This window comes from Adiantum capillus-veneris, chromosome 16 (assembly GCF_014529385.1).
Source record: "Adiantum capillus-veneris isolate H3 chromosome 16, ASM1452938v2, whole genome shotgun sequence".
In the NCBI taxonomy this organism is placed as follows: Eukaryota; Viridiplantae; Streptophyta; class Polypodiopsida; order Polypodiales; family Pteridaceae; genus Adiantum; species Adiantum capillus-veneris.
Window position 1 is genome coordinate 78,092,010 of NC_140946.1, and position 19,196 is coordinate 78,111,205.

The following is a 19,196-nucleotide window of genomic DNA, read 5'->3' on the forward strand; positions in this document are numbered from 1 at the left end:
CAGCAAAGATCTGAAAACCCAGCAGCAGAGGTTGTTCATAATGAGGGCTCCGTCCTACTCTACTTGACCCTCATGAGCTACCAAAGAGAGTCCCACATTCAAGGAAACCCGATCAAGAGAACACCTATACACGGAACAAATACCCCACTGTGAAAATTTGAGAACAAACGTCCATCACTCTACATCAACCCGTCACAAAGGAAAGAGAAACTCCAGATCGCCTCGCCCGACACATTATGCAGAAGCCAGTAAAGGTGATGAAGCTAGTGGCGTCGGGCCATAGGTAGGTGGCGGAGGAGCCACATGGGTTGTCTCCTCATTGTCTTCCACATCCCAGAGAAAGGAAGCATAGGATGCCATGACATAACTGCACATAAAGAAAACTCATAATTGTACACATGTATGCCTGCAAGCAAAAACAGTAAAGAATAGATTTCCTTTTATTTTCTACACACACACACACACACACACACACACACACACAAGAACACCATACATGGCACACATGCATCGTTGCAGAGTTGCTTGCATGCAACATTGCAAATTTGCAGTCGGCCCCTGCTCATGATCACATTATGCATATAGATGAGACTGTAAAAATATGTCGCATTTAGTTGGACTAAGAAAGTAACCAGTCGTTTGGTGCCGCCTGCATAGCTTGACCATAGTAAGCTTCAGCCCGCTCTTGATCTCTATTTACATCCCACTGCAGCTTTGCATACTTTGAAAGAACCTTACCGTCACTTGGATCCGCCAAAATTGCCTGTTCATAGTACTCTTCAGCCTTCTTCACCTCACCTTTCTGCAAAAGATATGCCATTAAAGCTCTAACATACAAAGTACATCCCAAGTGTTTCAACCCTTGCTCATCAAGTTTGCAAGAGTAATTGTGTTTCATACTCAAAGTGCATCTATAGTCGATTAAGATCTCTGTGTCTATACCGACAACACTCATAAACGCATGTTCCATGCTCTTTTCTCATCAACAATGAATGCAACTGAGATCATGGCATTGAGAGTACCAACGCTGGGTAAAGAGGATATAAGTAAATACAAAAGAAAACCCACCTTGAAGAGGTGCTGCGCATAATTCTGTAGAAGCAATGGATTCTCCGGATCCGATTGCAACAGGCTCTAAAAGTACGTGTTCCTGGAGTTCGAAAAATTGAACTTCATGCCATCATCAATGCCACTCCATTTGAAATTATCATACCCAATCCCACTCGCCATGTCAAGAAATCCTAGTTGCTTACACTCCAGCTCTGTAAGGGGTCTGCAACCTTTGTCATTGCATGCAATAGGAGATCCAAATGGGTTAAGCTCTCAAGTCGAGTACACCTCACCGTCATTCAATACAAAACTGCAAGAATTGCAAGGTTCATGATTGTGCGGAAGGGGGCTGCGGCACATCGACGATGAGGGTAGCAATTGTTCTGACTCGTCGGTTTCCTCCAGGATGGATTCCCTTACATCGAAAGGTGAAATTGTTGAAGGCAACTTTCGTGCCTTGAAGCTTGCGTGACGTCCTCGCTCTCTCTCTCTCTCTCTCTCTCTCTCTCTCTCTCTCTCTCTTTGCCACAGTGGCTGTGCCCTCGTGATGAGACCTGATGGAGCGTACACTGTATTGAATGCAGGTCGACAACTCACGCCCTGCAACTGCACACGCAAGACTAGACAGCTGCAACTACAACATACGTGATGTTCTCTCTCTCTCTCTCTCTCTTTCTCTCTCTCTCTCTCTCTCTCTCTCTCTCTCTCAACGACATAGACGTGTTGAAGGCAGTACTACACAACTCATGTCGCAAGCACTTGTAGCGAAGGACTTTACAAACAACGTCCACGTGGATGGCATGCGTTAAAGGACGCCTAACCTGACCCAATACTAGGTCCTTTCTTTAGCAGGCCAACAAGAAAAAAAAACAAGAGAAGAAAATGCTTAATGTCATAGGAACAATCCCAAAGAGATGAGTCTTGAATGAATTAGAAACAAGGTGAAGACTTCACGATGGCCTCAAGAAGGCATCATTTTTTTCCTCTAATAAATGATTATTAGAACACATTTGACATGTTAATGGACCTTGTGTTCATGAAAAATGTGTCTCAACTTAATATTGTGCCGTTTTCAATTTCAAAATTGTCAATTGAGAGTAAGGGGAAAAGGAAAAATTTTGCCCCAATATAGAGAAAAATAATATAAAAACTTGAAAAATAAATCTATTTTTAAAAAAATTCCTCTTAGCAAATTAAAAAAAAGGAGTTTTATATGTCTGAAAAAATGATATTTCTTGAACACTTTAATGGAGAGATATTAGAGAGAGAGAGATGCACGTGTATACACATGCTCATTTTCATAATGAAAATATTCAAATCTATACTAATAGATAATGGGGGAGGGGATTCCGGCTCCCCCCCCTGACACATGTCGTAAGCTCCTCATTCCGACGCGCTCAGGTAGTGTAATCTGAGGCTCTGAGCGAAACAGAGAGAGAGAGAGAGAGAGAGAGAGAGAGAGAGAGAGAGTGAGTGACAGCCGCCAGCCTTGAGGACCGAGGTCGATGTGTCTGGCACGTCCCATGTGCAGCCCTGCGTGTACGGGGAGCCTTGCACGAGAGAGAGAGAGAGGGAGAGAGTACGCCTGCTGCTGCAACCCTGCACCCACAGTCGGAGGCGGCCCCTCCGCGAGAGAGAGAGAGAGAGAGAGAGAGAGAGAGAGAGAGAGAGAGAGAGAGAGAGAGAGAGAGAGAGAGAGAGAGAGAGAGAGAGAGAGAGAGAGCGCACGCCGGCGGCTGTGTCAGTGCTCGATTTTTTTTTCCCAAAAACTTAGCAAACCTACATATGTGAAATAGTCAGCGCTCGAAAAAAACATTTTCCCAAAAACTTGGCAAACCTACATATGTGAAAGAGCATAGGTAAATCGACAAAATTTGAAGGTTTTCTCACCTTCAAATATAAAATTTAGAGGTGGGATTACACTAAACCTAGGTTTTTTTCGAGCATTGCCTGGCTCCGGCTTCAATCCGACGTGTTGTGTCTATGTCAGCATGTAGATCCAGTGCTTGAAAAAAACTGCCTATGAGATTCAATGTTCGGAAAAAATGTGTCGTTTTCAATTTCAATCCGACGTGCTGCGTTTGTGTTAGCACATGCGAGAGAGAGAGAGAGAGAGAGAGAGAGAGAGAGAGAGAGAGAGAGAGAGAGAGAGAGATTGAGAGAGAGAGGTGTGCCACCAAGTCAATGTTCAAGAAAAATCATTTCTCAAGGGGCGGAATTTCTCCTTTTTCCCTTGCCCTCAACCGGCATTTTTAAATTGAAAACGACACGATATTATGTATCTGTGTCAGCATGTAGATCCAGTGCTTGAAAAAAACTTTTTTCTAATAACTTGGCAAACCTGCCTATGAGATTCAGTGTTCGGAAAAAATGTGTCGTTTTCAATTTCAATCCGACGTGCTGCGTTTGTGTTAGAGAGAGAGAGAGAGAGAGAGAGAGAGAGAGAGAGAGAGAGAGAGAGAGAGAGAGAGAGAGGTGTGCCACCAAGTCAGTGTTCGAGAAAAATCATTTCTCCAAGGGGCAGAATTTCTCCTTTTTCCCTTGCCCTCAACCGGCATTTTTAAATTGAAAACGGTACGATATTATGGTGAGACACATATTTCCCAAACACAGCACTACTCAAAAAAAACCTTTTTCTAATAACTTGGCAAACATACCTAGGAGAAATTTTGTAGGTGGGATTCTGTGTTCGGGAAAAATGTGTCTTAGCTTAATATCGTGCCGTTTTCAATGTCAAAAATCCTGTTTGAGGGTGAGGGGAAAAGGAGATATTCCGCCCCAAAAGAGAGAAAAATAGTGTAAAAATCCAAAAAAAAACTTTATTCAAGGAAAGGAATTTTGTATGGTTGGAAAAATGATTTTTCAAGCACTGTTGCTACCGTGTGTGCTTCTGGGACTTGGCTCCACCTTTGATCCAACATCTTCTTAGAAATCTATTCAATGCTCATAGAATTCACCATGATATTGTTAGAGCTGCGTCCCCCACGGCTGTTAGAGGGGTTGTAGGGCATTGTCAAGGAATGCAGTGTAAGTGCCAGACAAAACTCGCTAAGCGCTGCAACTACTTTGTGGGACGTCGACTGTTCAGTGCAAGGAGGACATTGAACCCCCGTAACCACATGGTGGGACGGGGCTCTTAGACCGAGGTTGTTGAGAGAAAACGTAGTGCGTAGCACCGCCTTGGTGGACATGTATCAATAAATGTGGTGCATTTCATAAAGCACAAAAAGTGTGTGAGGAGGCTCATGATCAAGATGTCGTCTCTTGGAATGCGCGCACTAATTGCGGGATAGACGTCGATTGTTTAGTGCAAGGAGGACATTGAACCCCCGTAACCACGTGGTGGGACGGGGCTCTTCGATCAAGGTTCTTGAGAGAACGTCGTGCTGAGCACCGCCTTGGTCAACATGTATCAATAAATGTGGTGCATTTCATAAAGCACAAAAAGTGTGTGAGGAGCCTTTTGACCGAGAAGCCACTCTGTGGGACATGTCGTCTCTTGGAATGCACGCACTAATTGCGGGATAGAGGTCGATTGTTCAGTGCAAGGAGGACATTGAACCCCCGTAACCACATGGTGGATGTGGTGGGACGGGGCTCTTCGATCGAGGTTCTTGAGAGAGAGCGTCGTGCTGAGCACCGCCTTGGTCAACATGTATCAATAAATGTGGTGCATTTCACAAAGCACAGAAACGGCGTGAGGAGCCTTTTGACCGCGAAGCCACTCTGTGGGACACAGACTGTTCAGTGCAAGGAGGACATTAAATCCCCGTAACCACGTGGTGGGACGGGGCTCTTAGACCGAGGTTGTTGAGAGAAAACATAGTGCGTAGCACCGTCTTGGTCGACATGTGTCAATAAATGTGGTGCATTTCATAAAGCACAATAAGTGCGTGAGGAGCCTCCTAATCGAGATGTCGTCTCTTGGAATGCGCACACTAATTGCGGGATATGTCCAACTGGGGCAGGGCCAAGAAGCTCCTTCAATGCACGGAGGACATTGAACCCCCATTACCACGTGGTGGGACGGGGCTCTTAGACCGAGGTTGTTGAGAGAAAACGTCGTGCTTAGCACCGACTTGATCGACATGTATCAATAAATGTGGTGCACTTCACAGAGCACAAAAAGTGCGTGAGGAGCCTCCTAACCGGAATGTCGTCTCTTGGAATGCACTAATTGTGGGATATGTCCAACTGGGGCAGGGCCAAGAAGCTCTGTGCTATTTTCGGCACAGATGTGAAGTGAGGGTGTCTCTCCAGATGCAATCACATTCGCTTGCATCTTGAAGGCAAACATGGCATGGAGAAGGGGGAGATCTACGAGGAGACGTCTGTAGCTTGGGCTCTTACAGTGGGGGAAGGAAAGGCAAGGGTCCAGGTCGCGAAGCTCTGAGCTATTTTCAATAGATGCATAGAGAGCACATCTCTCTAAACGCAATCAGAGACACTTGCACCTTGAAGGTATGTGGCCGATGCTAATATGGGTAAAAGAATTCACGATGGTATTGTTAGAGTGAGGTTTCTGAAAGAAAACATCGTGCTTAGCACTGCCTTGGTTGACATGTATCCCAGATGTAGTGTACTTCATAGAGCACTAATTACAGGATATGTCATGGCTCTGTGATATTTTTGGCAGATGCAATCACATTCTCTTGAATCTTAAAGGAAAACATGACAAGGTGAAGGGCGGGGGTCTACGACGAGACGTCTGAAGCTCGGGTTCTACAATGGGGGAAGGAAAGACAAGGGTTAGGGTCGCGAAGCTCCGAGCTATTTTCGAGCAGATGTAGAGAGAGGGCACAATCACGTACACTTGCACCTTGGAAGGCATGTGGCATTACACATGAATTCACGATGATATTGTTAGACTTGGGTTGTTCAAAGAAAAAGTCATGCTTAGCATCGTCTTGGTCCACATGTATCAATAAGTGTGGTGCACCACATAAAGCACAAAAAGTGCGCGAGGAGCTTCCTAACTGGGATGTCGTCTCTTGGAATGCACTAATTGGGAGATATGTCCAACTGGGCAGGGCCAAGAAGCTTTGTGCTATTTTCGACAGATATGAAGCGAGGGTGTCTCTCCAGATGCAATCACATTCGCTTGCATCTTGAAGGCAAGCAAATGGCATGGAGAAGGGGTGTCACGAGCAGCTTGATCTAGTCGTGTTCCCTGCAAGCCGATGACACAGGCGGATAACACGCGCAGAGAGAGAGAGAGAGAGAGAGAGAGAGAGAGAGAGAGAGAGAGAGAGAGAGAGAGAGAGAGAGAGAGAGAGAGAGAGAGAGAGAGAGACTGTCGAAGGGGGTCGGCCATGCCGCCGCCGGAGGTGGTGTCGTTTTACTAGTGAATATAGTATGTGTCCTCGATTTAGAAAAAAGATGCAGCAACGAAATCTTTTGAAGATGCTACGAAAGTAAAGCCGCACGATGACAGGAGCAACAGAAAGCAACGAGCAAAGGTAGGGAGGGGCGGAGCCAGCCTGGGCGGCCTGAAGCTAATTTGGCGTGCGATGTAGGCGTGGACACAAATCAAGTTGGACAACTTCTTTTTTATAATGAAAATTGCTCGTCAGACTCTCATCACGCCCTCTTTGTGGTGGGTTGGTTTAGCCCAACGACCAGTCATTGCTATCGCAAGTTTTGAGATCGATCTCTTGACGCGCAAGCTAACGGTTTTGGAGACGTTGCCTGGCTTGCCTGCATTCATACATGAAATGGAATCTTCAAAGAACCTAACCGATAAAATAAGAAACGAACCAGTAGGTGATACACATTTTGGAAAGGAAATGAGGAGGAGAATCTTGGTAGATCTCCTTGAACAACGTTGAAGATTTTAACCAGTCTGCATGAAAGCAATCTCTCTCTCTCTCTCTCTCTCTCTCTCTCTCAACTGGTTGTCTGCCTGGGATCTCTCTCTCTCTCTCTCCCGACGCAAGGGTTGCTATCGGAGAGGTTGTTCACGTCTCTCTCTCTCCTCTCGACTTGCTATCAGAGAGGTCGTTCGCGTCTCTCTCTCTCTCTCTCTCTCTCTCTCTCTGCAAAGCTTGTTTGCATCTCTCGCACACGCGACCTCTGCAGGGGTTGCCTTGTTGCGTAGCATGAGGGAGGACGCATGGCTATAGTGGGGAGGGTGCAGAGCAGGGCGTCAAAGCGTACTAGGTGCAAGAGGAGGGCGGTGAGGTAGCGCGCAAAGAGGGGGAGAACATCCCGACGGGGTGTTGTGGGGAGGGAATTGCATTTGATGTGAGGGTGACCATTTGATGGTGAAAGAATTGCACGTTTTTCTCTACCACTTCCCTATGCCTTCTCGGCCAAAAATTCTACACTGTGCTATGCATGGTTTCAAATGGTAAAAGCTGGACTGGAGCTTTCATGAAAGTAATGGCGTCGAGAGAGCAGACAGGCGGTACTCTTGTCGGGACGACTGATTGTGACACAGAGGAAAACAGCATCCATGATCCAAGTACTCTGCTGCCTCCCCACCTCAACAGACCTCCTTTTCCTTCTCATCAGAAACATTGGTTGCTTCTTCACCAGGTTCTCTCACTCTCTCTCTCTCTCTCTCTCTCTCTCTCACACACACACACACACACACACACACACACAACACACACACACACACACATAGAGAGAGTGATACGCATGCCTGTGGCGTGTTCATGGATGAGGCTCCTGTAGAGTGGCACTCCACATATCTGCACGTGCTCTATGAAGCCCTGGGCTGGTTAGCCTTTGCTGCGTGGTCTTTTAGCTTTCATCCCCAGGTCATCCTCAACTTCAAAAGAAAGAGGCAAAAACTCTTACTCGTCTCTGAGGTTTCTTCAGTATACTCTGGCTCTGTGTAGGCCATACACGGAAGCTCATGATGATAATGAGATCTGCTCTGCACATCATTTTCCAGTCTAGCTATACCAATTGTTTTTTTTAAGCTCCTACAATAATCTGTTTGTTTTTTTTGAAACAGTGTGGTTGGATTGAATTTTGACTACCTATTGCTCAACTTGACAAAGCAAATCTCGTATTTCACGTATAACATTTGCATGTACTTCATCCCGGCTGTACAACGTCAGTACCATGAAAGATATGGGTATTCTGAGGTGAGTGAGGAGCTTTATTTAAGTGGTGCCTAAATATTTGTAGATTTTTTACTACAAGTGCAAAAATTTTCACCTCAAGTTTTGAGTTTTAGGCGACCTAAGTCCCAAGCATTGCCAAATGGTCTTGTTTTACAATAAGGAGGGTGGGAAGCCTTGCGATACTTGGTTTCACCTGGAAATGTTTTTGACTTCATGTTATTAAAGTTGTGCCAAGAAAGATTTTGAATTGAACAATTTTGGTGATTTTATTGGGAAATGCCGGTAGTTACTAGCTTAGTTACTGAGAATGCATCTTCCATGTCTTTGCTTGTGTGCAGCTGATTCCTGTAGGGCCAAGTGACGTGGCTTACTCTATCCATGGAGTTCTTTTTACGAGCATCACTGCGTACCAAGCCTTGGTTTATGAGGTTCGCTCTTACATTGATTGACATTCGGGCTAACTATGGTAAATCTTGAATTTCTAGCTATTATTGGGTGTGAAAAATGAAAGCAGCGTCAGTGGTAACTAAGTACGAAAGTGGCTTTTGAGACAAAATAAGCTTATAAATTGAAGTGTTTTTTGGAAATGGTACATACAACAGTTTGAAGAGTCATATGAGGGCTTTTGAAGGCTAGGCTCTAAATTGAATGTAAGGTTTATTCTTTGCCTCCAAGGGAAGGGAGGGAGGAGCTTATGAATCAAGGCTCAAATCCAATGCTATATGGCTGGATATGCACTTATGCTTGACGTAGTCCTATTTGTCCTAGCTATTAGAGATATTGAGATATGTGTGATTGTGCCTATGAGGCATGGTGGAAGATTGAAGGATTCGAGGAATTCCTAGGCCCTTGAATTTGCATAAGATAATCCATTTGTGCTCTTGCCTCCCTTTGTAAAGAAAGTTAGACCGCTTGACTTGGACCCCCATGCATACCATTCTAAGTGAGCAAGTATCCAGTGTCCTGAATGTGCTGATGATCTCCCCAAGCTCATTCCCTTCGCATCTAAGGCACACATTAAGATCAAATCATCGAATTCATACATCTCACATTGAGAGTTGTGAGCGCAGGCATTGAAGTCTTCACCAAGAGAACCTCTCTCAGTTAAACGTATTGCAAAATGTTGCCAGAAAGAATTGAGTATGGCAGTTGTGTCTTGGCTTCTCGTCCTCTGTGTTAGAATTTGGAGGGTCTTTTTGTGTAGGGGGAGAGGGCTTCTTTGTGGCTGTGCATGGCCTTGTGAGGTTTTTAGTTCGTGCTCATCACTGGTCTTGGGCAGTGCCCATGTGTTGTAACTTGTGCCGCCTAGCTGTTATAAGGCCATTTATAGAGGGCGTTCAATATTTGGTTGTGACCCTTCATTTTTCAGATTATTGGGTCGGGTATATGAGGGGGTCGGGCAGCTGTGGCGTACCCCTAAAGAGGGGAGCCCCCGCACCCCCCGCACCCCCCGCCCCCTTCTCAAAAAAACCGGTTCCCCTTCCCCTTGTGGCATCGTGTGGGAGAGCGAAAGGAGACTTGTATCTATCAAGATTGCCGGGTAGAGCTTGCCAAGAGGCCAAGGTTTGTCTATTGGGTCTAAGGGATAATTTTGTGACATGTGAGCATGTTCGCAAGACTCGCCTTCTTGAGAAGTTCATTAGATTCAATTTTTGTTATTCACAACCCTCTTTACGTAGATGGTATGACATATGTGCATGTGTTTGATGCGTGTTGTTACACTTTACTGGGCAATCCAGATTTGACGACACCAGCATGAATTTCAGCCTTAGGATAGGACAGGGCTGTGGTCTAGGTCTGGCGTGAAATGGATCACTAGGTTGGGAGATATTGAACTCACATTGCTGAAAAACTGTGCGTGCGCACATCTGCACATTTAGGGCAAAAGTCAGCACTATAGAGGTCATTTTACCCCTATGAACTCAGCCCTAACCCCTCACGCTCTGCATGCAGTGTGGGAGGCATCCAGCCATCTGCAGCCTTGGTGTTTTTTGCAAAGATCGCCCTCCTCCCTTGTGCTCTAGATCTGACGGTTTTCACCATCACCCTCTCTGCTGCATTTTTGCAGCTAGCTTTATCCTCTCACACTGGGCGTGCAAATCAGCCCCAGATGGCCACTATGGTGGCCATAGCAGCCCACTTTGAGTCGGTATAGATTAATGCATCAAATCAGGGCCAGAGGTGTCTCTTGAAGAGTTGCTGTGGCATGCAGTATGGGAGGCATCCAGCCATCTGCAGCCTTGGTGTTTTTCGCAAAGATAGCCCTCCTCCCTTGTGCTCTAGATCTGACGGTTTTTCACCATCACCCTCTCTGCTGCATTTTTGCAGCTAGCTTTATCCTCTCACACTGAGCATGCAAATCAGCCCCAGATGGCCACTATGGTGGCTATAGCAGCCCGCTTTGAGTCGTTATAGATTTATGCATCAAATCAGGGCCAGAGGTGTCTCTTGAAGAGTTGCTGTGGCAGGAATCTCCCTAGAGTCCAGTAAGGCCATCCATTGCAAGCACAATTCTAGGAACAAGGTGGGGGGCCCTTGAAATGGTTGACCCCATTGGGGTGTGTGTGTGCGTGCGCGCGCGTGTCTCTCTCTCTCCCCCCCCCATTACCTCTCTAACTCTCTATCAAATCTGTCATTCTCTATGGTAAATCATCTCTCTGCATAGAACTGCATATCTACATTTACAGATCTATCACTTCGTTGGTTTTTTCCTATTCTTTACACAAAGGAGCCATCAATAGCGCAAAGCTTAGCCACTACCGCTAGGTTAACAAAAAAGAATCATTATTGTGTGATTGCTTGATTGTGTCTAATCTCTCAATTTCGCTTCATCTTACAAAAGCTCTTATTGGTGAATCTTTATTGTGGCTAGTATTGTTGGCCATAATTTAAAGATCTTCTGATAATCTCTCACTATACTTGCGAGGTATATATTGACATGCTAAGTTGAAGAGCTTTTATACATTTGTTTTCTTGGTTCTTGGGGTTTTTGTTAGTGTCTTGCATGGGAATATGTTACTTGAGAAGCTCTCTATGAATCTTCAACTTGCTGAGTGTGGGATGAGAGTGGTCTTGTGACACTTGCATAGTTTAGGTCTTTTTTATAGAGTGATTTGATTGCTTCTAGCTAGTTTTCAATGTTTTCTTTTCCTCTTATAGAATGTTCCTCACGAGGAAAATCGTATTTGCAGAAGGGTTCTCAAAAAGTGTCGATGATCACTGTTGGAATATCATGTGGCGCTTGGTTTGCAGCTGGGCTTTGTACGGTCATAGCATGGCCTAAAGGCCAATGGATTTGGCTTGTTTCAAGATTCAAGTTAGTACTTCCTCTTAGTACCATCTCATGTTTGTTGCCTTAATGGCACCTCTCCTACTTTGTTTGTTAACTTTTTTTAACAAAGGATGTACGATACTCCTTGAATTTTTAGTCTTGTGTTGAGAGAGAGAGAGAGAGAGAGAGAGAGAGAGAGAGAGAGAGAGAGAGAGAGAGAGAGCTTTAGTAATGTGAATTAGAGATTGAGTTCTTCCTATAAGACAAACCAATATAACAACTCTTAGTCTTGTGGTAGCCAAGGAAATGAAAGGAAAAGGACAAATTGAAATCATGGATAAATGGATTGGGTGGACTTGTATCCTTAGATGTTGAGATAGGAAACAACTCTTAGTCTTGCAGTAGCCAAGGAAATGGAAGTAAAAGGACAAATGAATATCTTGGATGAATGGATGGGTGGTTGTATCCTTGGGAGTTGAGAGGGGAGGACGGGTCACGATGTTGGAACAAATTAAAGAGACCTTACAATTTTATTTGATGACTCTTGAACTCAGGAAAATGGGGCAATCTGCCACAATAGGGAATAGACAGGTTATTATTCACACATGCACGTTGTAACCGGCCGGCACCACGTGCGATGGGGAAAATCACTTGAACAGACTCTAAACCTCTTCTAATTCTTGCTCTGTGTACAACTCGGGAGTAGGAGGTTTCTTGAGAGCCGGTTTGAGGGGTGGCTCTGTGGTCTATCGCCACTGTGAATGCACCTCGTTGAAGGAGGTTTGGCTTATAAATTTTGCAAATTTTGGGTCTTCCGCTAAAATTTAGCATCATCTTTGTTGCATCGCCGATCAAACGTTGACGCTCCATCTCTTCGATCTCCACCTGAGTAGGCCGAGACAGGCCGTACTCTTTGCGTGAATCTTCGTTGTGATCTCTTCCTGCATCTCCGGATGCAGAGGAAGTCGACTAATCTCTGTCTGAAGCCATAAGTACCGCGTAAAAAGGATCTACCGCGACACCACAATAAATCACTTTAAACAGTCCACAGCTCACAATTTATTCGACACTGGCCCGACGGAGTTCCGTGCCTAGAGATGTTGGCCCCAAAGACTTGTTAAATATGGAGCCTGATTTACCCTTTGTAATTTTCTGTGGTAAAAGCGCACATTCGTAAGGCCCCCATTATGAGGAGAAACCATCGTGCGTGAAGGAAAATCACTCACCGGAAACCAAAATTTTCACGGACAAGAATCAAGGGCAACTTTAAAGGCCTCGGGGGCGGAGGCCCTCGAGACTTTTTTTTCGTCAGAATATTCTCCGCCCTCGAGACTTTTTTTTCGTCGGAATATTCTTTTTCGCCAGAATATCATGGCCGGACGGCGGTCGGAAAGTGGTCGGAAAACAACCGGTCGGTTGGCCGGTGGCCGGTGGCCGGTAGTCAATGGCTGATGGCCGGTGGTCGGAAGTCAATGGCCGGTGGCCGAATTCAAAAGCGGACTTGTCTTCTCAAGGGCGGCCACACATGGGCGGATTGGAGGGTCCGATTTGGACTTACTCGCACAAGGGCGGCTACACATGGCTGTCTCTCATAAGAGAGGGCAGCCCTTTTGGCCTATAAAAGGAGGCCATTTCTACACACATTTCATAGTGTGAAGTTGATGCAACAAGGTGAGTGTGAGGTGGTGAGAGTGAAGCAAGGCGGGAGCTCCATTAAGGGTATAATCCCTTTGTAAACTACTTCTTGTTTTGAAGTACTAAAGCCATTGAGTGGCTGCTTTCCCGTGGACGTAGCCCACATTGGGTGAACCACGTATATTGTGTGTACTCTCTCTCTCTCTCTCTCGCTACTCTATAATCTCGTGTATATAAATCTGTCTCTCTCCATTAAGTAATCTACTCAATTATCTATTTAGCTACGTCTTATTTCCTAACAACTGGTATCAGAGCAAGGTTTGCTCGTAGCTAAATTATCTCAAGGAAAGGATTCCTTGAATTGAGTGGGAGTTATGGCGGAGGAAGGGAAGCTCAAGATTGAGAAGTTCAACGGTAAAAACTACCAACATTGGAAGATGCAGATTGAAGACTATCTCTACCAGAAGGACCTCTATTTGCCACTAGGCGGTCTTGCGAAGAAGCTCGCAACAATGGAAGATGAAGCATGGATTGTCCTTGATCGAAAGGCACTGGGAACAATCCGGTTAAGCTTGGCGTCAACGGGCCTTCAATGTTTCGGAGATGAAGACTACGGAGGACTTGATGAAGTCACTTATCGACTTCTACGAGAAACCATCGGTATCCAATAAGGTATTTCTTATGAAGCGCTTGTTCAATCTAAAGATGACAGAGAATGGTTCAGTTGCAGAACACCTAAATGACTTTAACACAAACATAAGTCAACTTCGATCAGTGAAAATCAATTTCGATGACGAAGTGCGAGCTCTCCTTATACTATCATCTCTACCGGATAGTTGGAACAGCCTTGTGATGGCTGTAAGTAATTCTATCTCTGGCATAAATACTCTTAAGTTTGATGATGTTGTGGGTGTTCTCCTAAGCGAGGAAATGTGAAGGAGAAGCACAGGAGAATCATCAAGTGCTGCACTATCAGTGGAAACAAGAGGAAGGCTTAAGGAGAGGTTCAAATACCAAAAGGGTCGTGATCGCTCAAGGTGGAGCAAGTCACGCACAAAGTCAGTTCTTGAATGTTGGAACTGCGGCAAGAAGGGCCACGCCAAGAAGGATTGCTGGTCCAAGAAGAAGAAGGAGACAGAGTCTCAAGACAACAAGCTAACATCGGAGGCCAATGTGGCAGGTAAAGTAGAGCAAGATGCTCTAATTCTCTCATTAGACAATGTGTCTAATTCCTGGATAGTAGATTCCGGGGCTTCATTCCATGCGACACCACACAAGCAACATTTCCAAGACTACACCAAAGGTAATTTTGGGTATGTATACTTGGGAGATGATGAAGCTTGTGAGATTGTCGGCAAAGGTACAGTTTCTGTCAAAACTGCTAACGGAAATGAATGGAAGCTTAAAGATGTTAGGCATGTTCCTTCTCTTCGCAAAAATTTGATCTCTACAGGACAATTGGACGATGAAGGTCACAACATTGCATTCGGAAACAAACGGTGGAAGATCTCAAAGGGATCTTTGGTGGTTGCCAAGGGTGAAAAAGTCGGTACACTTTACTTGTGTACTGTTAGCATGCAACCTTCAGCTTGTGCAGCAACTACAGAAGTTGACAGTGCGGTGTGGCACTACTGACTTGGGCATATGAGTGCCAAAGGAATGCAAATCCTTCAAACAAAGAAGCTTCTACCAGGTTTGAAAGAAGTGGACTTAGAGTTCTGTGAAGATTGTGTTTATGGTAAACAAAAGAGGGTAAAATTTCAAAAATCAGGAAATGAAAGAAAAAATAAAAAACTTTAGTTGGTTCATTCTGATGTTTGGGGTCTTGCAAGTACACCATCACTTGGTGGCTCATTGTACTACGTAACATTCATAGACGATGCGACTAGAAAAACATGGGTTTATGTCATGAAGAATAAATCCGATGTATTTTCCATATTTCAAAGGTGGAAAGCCTTTGTGGAGAATGAAACAGGTACCAAGGTTAAATGCCTCAGATCCGACAATGGAGGCGAATATTGCAGCCAAGCTTTTGAAAGCTTTTGTGCTAGCAATGGCATTCGGAGGCAAAGGACAACCCCAAGGACACCTCAACAAAATGGGATTTCGGAAAGGATGAACAGGACAATCATGGAACGAGCACGAAGCATGCGGCTACATGTAGGCCTACCGCTTGAGCTTTGGGCGGAAGCTGTAAGTACGTCTGTGTACTTAATCAATTGGTCACCCTCAACGACATTGGATGGGGGAGTTCCAGAAGAGGCATGGACAGCTAAACCGGTGAATTATGCATTTCTCAAAGTGTTTGGGTGTGAGGCTTTCATGCACATAGATAGAAGCCTAAGATCAAAGTTAGATGCAAAGTCCAAAAAGTGTTTCTTCATTGGCTATGGAGAAGGAGACTTTGGGTATCGCCTATGGAATCTTGAAGATGGTAAAATCTTAAGGAGTAGGGATGTAATTTTTAACGAACAAAATATGTACAAAGATTACTTGGAAATAAAACAAACAAAAGAAACAGGTGATGAGTACATGGAGCTTGAGGACGGTGAAGACTCAAGGACTGCAAACGGTGACAATGTGCAACAACGTCAACCAAATGAGGAGCCTCAACCTATTCCCCGAAGATCTACAAGAGCAAGTAGACCTCCAGAAAGGTTTGTTCCTTCCTTCAACCATCTCTTGATCTCAGATTCTGGAGAGCCGGAATCATATGAAGAAGCTATGCAACATGAATCCAAAGAAGAATGGACGAAGAGCATGCAAGTGGAGATGGACTCACTACATCGCAACCAAACATGGGAGTTGGTTGAGTTGCCTAAAGGTAAGCGGGCACTTCAAAACAAATGGGTGTACAAGCTAAAGGAAGAAGAAGGTGGGAAGAAAAGGTACAAGTCTAGGCTTGTGGTAAAAGGTTTTTCTCAAAAGAAAGGTATTGACTTCAATGAAATATTTTCTCTTGTTGTAAAAATGAACTCAATTAGGCTTGTCTTAAGCCTTGTGGCTGCTCATGATCTAAATCTCGAGCAAATGGATGTAAATACGGCATTCCCTCACGGTGACTTAGAGGAGGAAATCTACATGCTTCAACCAAAGGGGTATGAAGTAAAAGGTAAGGAGAAAATGGTTTGCAGATTAAAGAAGAGCTTGTATGGTTTAAAGCAAGCATCAAGACAATGGTACTTGAAGTTTGATCGATGGATGTTGGATCATGGATTCACAAGATGCAACTCGGATCATTGCGTCTATACGGAGAATTTGGGAGATGGGAAATTCATCATCCTAATGTTGTATGTTGATGACATGTTGATTGCAAGTGCTAACACGCAGGACATCAAAGACCTAAAAGAGAAGCTGTCCAAATCTTTTTCAATGAACGATTTAGGTGCTGCAAAGAGGATACTTGGTATGAAAATATCAAGGGACAGGACGAAGAAGACAATAAAGCTATCTCAAGAAGATTACATCAAGAAGGTACTAGAAAGGTTTGCAATGCAAAATGCAAAACCAGTTTCTACACCTTTGGCTAGTCATTTTAAACTAACGAAGGATATGTATCCAAAGACACAAGAGGAGATAGCCTATATGTCTAAAGTTCCATATGCTGGAGCGGTAGGTTCTCTAATGTATGCTATGGTCTGGACAAGGCCAGACATTGCACATGCAGTGGGAGTTGTGAGTAGGTTCATGGACAACCAAGGTAAAGAGCATTGGCAAGCTGTGAAGTGGATACTTAGGTATCTAAAAGGGACAACAACAAATGCTTTGTATTTTGGAGGAACTGATATTTTTCTAGAAGGGTATGCTGATGCAGATATGGCAGGTGACAAAGATACTCGAAGGAGCACTACTGGCTATGTGTTCACGGTTGGAGGCACAGCAATAAGCTGGGCTTCAAAGCTGCAGAAAGTGGTTTCACTTTCTACCACGGAAGCAAAGTATGTAGCAATGACGGAGGCAAGCAAAGAAATTCTGTGGCTTCACAGATTCTTAGAAGAGCTTGGATTCAAACAAGACAATTGTGTCTTGTACAGTGATAGCCAAAGCGCTATCCATCTTGCGAAGAACTCAGCCTTTCATTCAAGGACAAAGCACATTGAGGTGAGTATCACTTCATACGCACTCTTTTGGAAGAGGGACAACTAAAGCTAGGAAAGGTGCATACAAGTGAAAATCCTACAGACATGTTTACAAAGGTGGTCAACAAGGAGAAGTTGAGCTTTTGCTCATCTTCAATCGGCATTCAAGGATAAGAAGCCAGAATGGAAAGCAGTCACAGGTTTGGTTTGGAGATCAGTCTCCAAGTGGGAGATTGTTAAGTATGGAGCCTGATTTACCCTTTGTAATTTTCTGTGGTAAAAGCGCACATTTGTAAGGCCCCCATTATGAGGAGAAGCCATCGTGTGTGAAGGAAAATCACTCACCGGAAACCAAAATTTTCACAGACAAGAATCAGGGGCAACTTTAAAGGCCTTGGAGGCGGAGGCCCCTGAGACTTTTTTTCGCCGGAATATTCTTTTTCGTCGGAATATCATGGCCGGACGGCGGCCGGAAAGTGGTCGGAAAACAACCGGTCGGTTGGCCGGTGGCCGGTAGTCAATGGCCGATGGCCGGTGGTCGGAAGTCAATGGCCGGTGGCCGAATTCAAAAGCGGACTTGTCTTCTCAAGGGCGGCCACACATGGGCGGATTGGAAGGTCCGATTTGGACTTATTCGCACAAGGGCGGCTACACATGGCTGTCTCTCATAAGAGAGGGCAGTCCTTTTGGCCTATAAAAGGAGGCCATTTCTACACATTTCATAGTGTGAAGTTGATGCAACAAGGTGAGTGTGAGGTGGTGAGAGTGAAGCAAGGCGGGAGCTCCATTAAGGGTATAATCCCTTTGTAAACTACTTCTTGTTTTGAAGTACTAAAGCCATTGAGTGGCTGCTTTTCCGTGGACGTAGCCCACATTGGGTGAACCACGTATATTGTGTGTACTCTCTCTCTCTCTCGCTACTCTATAATCTCGTGTATATAAATCTGTCTCTCTCCATTAAGTAATCTACTCAATTATCTATTTAGCTACATCTTATTTCCTAACAAGATTGGCGTCCCTTTTGGTATTTCTTTTTGTATTAATCTGTTGCATAGTACAAGCGAGTGGGAGACTCTCACTCTCAGACTCTGCGTCCAGATGCTCTGCAGAGTGGGAGGCCTGTCCACTTATTTAAAGAGTTTACAAGGGATGCAAAAGCAGAGCCCCAAAAGCTGAAAATCAAAAGCCTTGCCAGATAAAGCAAAAACTCTGTTTCTCACAAGCTCTCTCTCTCTCTCTCTCTCTCTCTCTCTCTCTCTCTCTCTCTCTCTCCTCCTTTGAGTAGTAATAAAGCAGAGCTTTTAATTCTCTCTCTCTCTCTCTCTCTCTCTCTCTCTCTCTCTCACTCTCTCTCTCTCTCTCTCTCTCTAATTGCGTAGCCAGATAAAGCAAAAGCCCACGCAAATCTGCCTTGCTTTTTTTGTTGTCGTAAATCCCGCCGCAAAACGTAGACGTCTGTACAACCTGCCATGTGTCAGTTCAACGCTGTAATTTCCGAGGATTGCCGTACAATTTGACACGTTAGCATTTTAGGACAGCCTACCACGTCATCATTTCTGCAAGGGGGGTCCTTGCCAGAGGGTGTGTGTGTGTACTGGGCAGCCACGTCATTGAGTTGTGACACCTTGAGAAGATCAATGGTCACGACGTCACCTTACTCCTTGATTATGGAAGCTCACACAATTTTGTGGATGCAAAATTGGTGCAAAAACTGCGCCTGTAGACGCGGGACAGTGACCGTGAGTATCGTATGAAGATGGCTCGTGGTGAGGATATGAATGTATCGAATCAGATGGTTCTTGATTTGTCGCTCGAGCTAGCTGATTACAAAGAGAACCTGGATTTCTACATCATGCGCCTGGATAGAGCAAATGTTATTTTAGGAATTCTTTGGTTTTATGATAAACAAGACATTGTATATAGACTATGTACATCACTTTCTTGTTTTTGTTAAACAGGCATGGCTCATGTATTTGTTTCGCTTCGTAATCAGATTTTTGTAAATAATGGTTTTGCAATACCATTTGTTACCGCTTTGGAAATGTTTAACACTAATCTAATAAATTGGACACTTAAATGTCCTGA

At 44.6% G+C, this 19,196-nt stretch overlaps 1 protein-coding gene and 1 pseudogene across 6 annotated transcripts in view; one reads left to right on the top strand and one right to left on the bottom strand.

Annotated features, from left to right (window-relative positions):
• Positions 1-234: 234 nt before the first annotated feature.
• On the bottom strand, positions 235-1,321 carry LOC147439316 (uncharacterized; annotated as a pseudogene). The gene is made up of 3 exons (XR_015184466.1): positions 1,069-1,321; positions 633-802; positions 235-367 (listed from the first exon to the last, which is right to left on the bottom strand). The product of XR_015184466.1 is annotated as an uncharacterized LOC147439316 (transcript).
• Positions 1,322-7,391: 6,070 nt separating this feature from the next.
• The window catches only part of LOC147439317 (cystinosin homolog), a 51,123-nt gene continuing 39,318 nt past the window's right edge, over positions 7,392-19,196 (top strand). For 4 of the 5 annotated variants that reach the window (XR_015184571.1, XR_015184572.1, XM_086485182.1 and 1 more), the window contains exons 1-4: positions 7,594-7,840; positions 8,015-8,147; positions 8,465-8,554; positions 11,318-11,442. Coding sequence is in view for 3 of the 5 variants with exons in the window: in XM_086485182.1 (XP_086341308.1) it covers positions 7,710-7,840; positions 8,015-8,147; positions 8,465-8,554; positions 11,318-11,442 (479 nt within the window). In the remaining 2 variants the exon portion in view is untranslated. The other variant, XM_086485184.1, reaches the window with a different exon arrangement.